This window comes from Atta cephalotes (genome assembly GCF_000143395.1).
Source record: "Atta cephalotes unplaced genomic scaffold scaffold00044, whole genome shotgun sequence".
Taxonomy (NCBI): domain Eukaryota; kingdom Metazoa; phylum Arthropoda; class Insecta; order Hymenoptera; family Formicidae; genus Atta; species Atta cephalotes.
Genome location: NW_012130108.1, coordinates 61,035 through 65,985, shown reverse-complemented (window position 1 = coordinate 65,985; position 4,951 = coordinate 61,035). Strand labels below are relative to the sequence as shown.

At 29.4% G+C, this 4,951-nt stretch overlaps 2 protein-coding genes across 2 annotated transcripts in view; one reads left to right on the top strand and one right to left on the bottom strand.

Annotated features, from left to right (window-relative positions):
• Positions 1–848, top strand: part of LOC105622352 — a 7,130-nt gene extending 6,282 nt beyond the window's left edge. Inside the window, exon 2 of the mRNA XM_012203771.1 lies at positions 503–848. Coding sequence (XP_012059161.1) covers positions 503–848 — 346 coding nt within the window. The remainder of the gene's footprint in view (positions 1–502) is intronic.
• Positions 849–2,837: 1,989 nt separating this feature from the next.
• LOC105622350 (endoplasmic reticulum mannosyl-oligosaccharide 1,2-alpha-mannosidase) overlaps positions 2,838–4,951 on the bottom strand; it is a 3,147-nt gene continuing 1,033 nt past the window's right edge. Inside the window, exons 5-11 of the mRNA XM_012203770.1 lie at positions 4,513–4,661; positions 4,239–4,427; positions 3,987–4,174; positions 3,771–3,897; positions 3,369–3,533; positions 3,117–3,266; positions 2,838–3,056 (exon numbers count right to left, since the gene is read on the bottom strand). Of these exons, the coding sequence (XP_012059160.1) occupies positions 2,838–3,056; positions 3,117–3,266; positions 3,369–3,533; positions 3,771–3,897; positions 3,987–4,174; positions 4,239–4,427; positions 4,513–4,661 (1,187 nt within the window). The remainder of the gene's footprint in view (positions 3,057–3,116; positions 3,267–3,368; positions 3,534–3,770; positions 3,898–3,986; positions 4,175–4,238; positions 4,428–4,512; positions 4,662–4,951) is intronic.

Here is a 4,951-nt window from a genome sequence, read left to right as displayed (position 1 = left end):
CCACGAACTTTTTCCCACACCTAATATATTTTATATATATATATATATAAATTCTTAATAATCGAATGTATATGCATATACACAGATATACTCCTAATAATTGAAAAGCTTCAGTATATTGAAAAAAAGTTTGGTAATAATAATCAAGTCTAAATGATAACTACTAAAATAATTATTTAACTTTGAAATAATTTCATTCAAATGTTAATGTAACTAAAACCAATTTTTACTACTATTACTGTTACGTTTTTTGATTACTGTTATTATGTTTGGTAATATTTATCAAATGTGATACTAATGTGCTGAATAAAATATATTTGATAATTTTTTAACCAGTCTTTCTTTAAAGATAGAGATTTCTTTATAAATAGTGATCTGATCTCGCTTTTGTAGAACTTCAGAAAATGAATTAATCTTTAATTAATGTTCTCAATTTGAGCTTTCTTTCTAATCCTTAACAAAATGAATTAGATTATACTGAAAATAAATCTCTTTGTTTCAGTGTGATAATGTCCTCTGACGACCAATCATCTCCAGCACAGACATCGATATCCACAACGAGTTTCGATGTGCTGGACAACGCAAGATTGGAGAAGATTAATATAACTCCCATAATATCACAACCAACAAAACCCGTGATTTCACCAACCATGAACAGCGATGCCGATGCGATAGAGGAAGCAGTATCAATTGTGCAGACGACGTTACCCATGCCGGAATTACAACCGAAAATCGAAAAGAATGGTATCGAGATGAAGACAAAAAAATCTTCTGACGAGCAAAACGATGACTGTCTGATCAATTGCATTTATTATACACAACAGTGTTGCGACTGCACGATAGTTTGAGATCATTCAACGTTTCTAGCTAGATAATGCCGAAGAAATAGCGTCTCGCGAATACTCTGATCAATGTTGGGGTTTCAAGATGCCGCTCTTCGACGCAAAATTTAGGATCTGACATTGCAATAAGTATGGCGCGCCACTAGAATACTTTGTGATACACATGAAAAGTATATAATAGAAAAAAATTCTATGGGGTATGACGTGTAGAAAATTTTGTGAATATGTATGAATGAATGTGTGATGTTCATAATTATATACATACAATTTTTGATACTGTCGTTATTTCAATCAAGCAATGACAGTATGATTAAAGATGATTAATAAGAAACGCATGAGTAACTAATTAATTTATATTTTTAGAATATATTTCTCTGTATGCAAAGAAAGTTGTACTTTATGCAAATATTCACTGCCATTACGTGGTTAAAAATTGCATCGAAAGACAATCGCAAGTCAATTATTAGTCTGTAAGCATTTCCCTTGAAATATGTTATAAGCAAGTTATTTGCTATACCATTACATGTCTTCCTAACACTCTGACATTAATGTTAATGTCAATGATGCGCACAGTATTAATTGTGACAGTCGTTTAGACATTTATATTTGTTTGCATTTTGTAAATTTACGAGCTAAGAAAACAGATCTGTAGTGATGTGGGACAGGTAGATCTATTTGGAAACGAAAGTAACATAAATAATATCAAATTTCTGACATTGATATAAGGATGCATTTATTACAAACGAAGAATAACCCAAAAAGTTCTTATTTTCTTTTAATGTATCAGAGCAGCTAAAAATAGTAGATAGTATTTCCATAACGCAGCTGATGATTAAATCGAATTTTATTTTACAATCTCTCTCTGTCTTTGTATATTTATTTAATCTAACTATATATTACCTGATAATATATAATAGTATATTACGTTTTCTCAAAAGATTATTATACATGGATAAAATTATTAAAAACATAGCTTGCAGATTAAATATTTTAACTTAGTGTTTTTTATGTTCTACAATATCATGATATGAATCGATTTAATCACTATCGCGCCGTTTTATAATGATACAGGAATTGTATAAGATTGCCAAAAATTTCATATAAATATTTATATAAATATAAATATTATATAAGTATTTATATTTTGATATAATAATCGGAGACTGCAAGTATAGTGTGTAATTTATTTAAATTTATTCATAGAGGACTAGATTAGTTTTGTAATGTTACAACGTATGAATTTAATGTGAAAGTAATACTAAATAATAATATTCATTTTTTGAATATGTATGAATACATATCTCCTAAAAATGACGTTCTAGACAACTAAAGTTCTCAAAAGTTAAATTTTGAAAAATAGGTAAGTACAAGGGCTAAAAAATTTTTTATATTAAAAAAAATCAAGTTACATATCATAAAAGTGATAATTGAAAATCTAAAATATTAATAATATCTATTCAACATTATAGGCAGGTTCGATACTTTGGTAGGCGCAGCTAATGTTGCATATTTGTTTATTACTTGAAATCGTATTTTGTCAATGATAAAGCAAGTTAATCTGCAATTATTTATAATCTTCAGAATCGAAAACGATGAAAAAATTTCATCGTTAATTTTCATCGTTTTATTTTTCTTCTAAACTAAACTAACTTTTTTCGCCCTAATTTTACTATTCATAATTGTCACATAATTACAATGGCAATCTATAAAATAAGGAAATGAATAAAAAACATTTTCCTTTCGCGTATATATATCAGATAAATAGAATAAAAATTAAGAAGGAATTTTACGTGACCTTAGAATAGCAGAATTGACTGTACTATTTTACTCTACGAGTGATTTTTTTCTAGAAGAGAATCCAATTAATGGAAGAAACGTAAGTGTTCGGAAAGTTTCATTAAAGAAACATTATGACAGATAGATATTCAAAAAATAATTTCATAAAATAAGTGCGAAAAATTGAGAACTCGCTAGCTTAGTTTTGCTTCTATTGCGTTACGATTCGTATAGAGGTAACGGATGACCCTCAGAATTAAATACCCATCTATCCAAATCTATCAATTGCCTAGTGTCATCAAATAACAAATACAAATATTTTAAAGTTTCGGCGAACCAGAAACTTTCCGTCATATCCTGCTGACGAGTGTGTTGAATATTCCGGACATTACCAATACTCGTGTAGCCACTTTCGACTTTGGTATAATTCTCGAAAGCCTGCCGAGACACGTTTTACATTACATAAATATAATAAAATTCCAAGAGGTCAATACGCACCTGAAATATCTGCCAGCCCCAATCTTGATAAGTTTTATTCCCCGTAAAATACCACATGTAAAATAGACTCTCAACAAATTCGGGCCTTAATAAATTATGAGCGTCATTCGTTTTTACGTACATATCCATTTGATTTTCACCCTCCATTTTCTACAGAACCATAAAACAATGATTATGAAACTTTTTTCTCTGATGCTGTTACTGCAGAATCAATTTTTTGTCCTTTATTGACAATTAATTTTTCGAACTTACTTGTATATTAAAATAAGTAATCTCAGGTGCAAGGAACGTTGGCTGGATTGCATACGTATGATAACAGGTTTTAACAAGTTCTTCTGCAAGAATATTATGCTCCGATGGCAATCCATGATGCACACCTAATGCTAAAGTACCTCCTAAGTAGCATGTGAGATGATCCTATAATATAGTTGCACATTTGCAAATTTGCGCAATATTCTAATTTTAAGCACCCCTTAGACGATCAATATTGTTATACAATATTATTAATAATATGGATTACATATTGAACTTTTAAACTTTGTTTTGAATTGTTTTTAAAATTATTTTTATCAAAAATATTGTACAAAATGAAATGCAGAATAATACTGAATGTCTAGGGACTGCTTTCGATTATTTTGTATTTAAGCTATTTACCATTTTCGGTTTAATTTCTTTATTCGCGCCGACTAATTCAGCGATGAATAGATATTTATTGATTGCAGTATGTTTAACGAGATGTTTTTGCGTTCCAGCAATGCCGTACAAGTAATCGTCGCGAAGGCTAAAAATATCAATACAAGCCTTAAATATTAAATATAAGTAAAGGATTTATTTTATACGATTATAACTTCAGTAATGAAATATACTGACTAGTCTATGGTTTTTCCAGTTTGTAACCACTGTTTCAATAAGTATTCATAGTAACTATCACCGCGAGCACCTAACGTAATCGTAGCGTATTCTCGAAATTGTCCGGTATTAGCGTTAATAAAAATTGGGACTAAACCATCATATTTTTCTAATTTATGTACATGTTCGGAAACTCTTGCCGCTGCAGTCTGGAAAGATCAAATAATAAATATCCGTTGCAAATTGCTTCAAAAGTCTCGCTTCTAAAATTACCTCAAACTTAAGTTGACCTGTACTACGACTAAGATCACGAAACTCTAATTGAATGGAAGTAACTTCACTCGTGCTACTGTCGGGACCCCATTTAGGACTATGTGCACTTCTTGTACCAAGATTCACATCAGAATGTGGAACACCTGATCTGGTAGAAAATGCTGGCATCATGCGATCACCTAAATCCGCCTTGAGCAATATGGATAAATTACTATTTATATTTGAATTTTATAGGACTTTAATCGAAACTGAAATTATTTGGACTAATACTTACAGCCTTATTTAAAAAGAGTATATCACCAGAGAGATGATATGCTGATAGTAAACCACCTAATACCCTAATAGTAACTTCAAATAAATTAACATCTCTATTCATTGTAAACACTAAATTCTCTTCCACCCATTTCCTTGCTCTTGAATATTCTAAAACATTTAAATGCTGAAGTATAATAAATTCTATTCTCTAAAATATTATATAAAAAAATTCTTTCATATTTCTTTTTCGCTAATAATTAATATCAATGCTTTTAAGATTTAATATATATATATATATATATATATATATATATATATATATATACACACACATACTATATAACTACTATATATATATATATACCAATAGTAATACTAACTAAGTAAGTAACGTAACCTAAACCCTAAACCTAACTTACGTAGTATTATTTCTTTTTGTATAGTTCGGTTAGTACTAT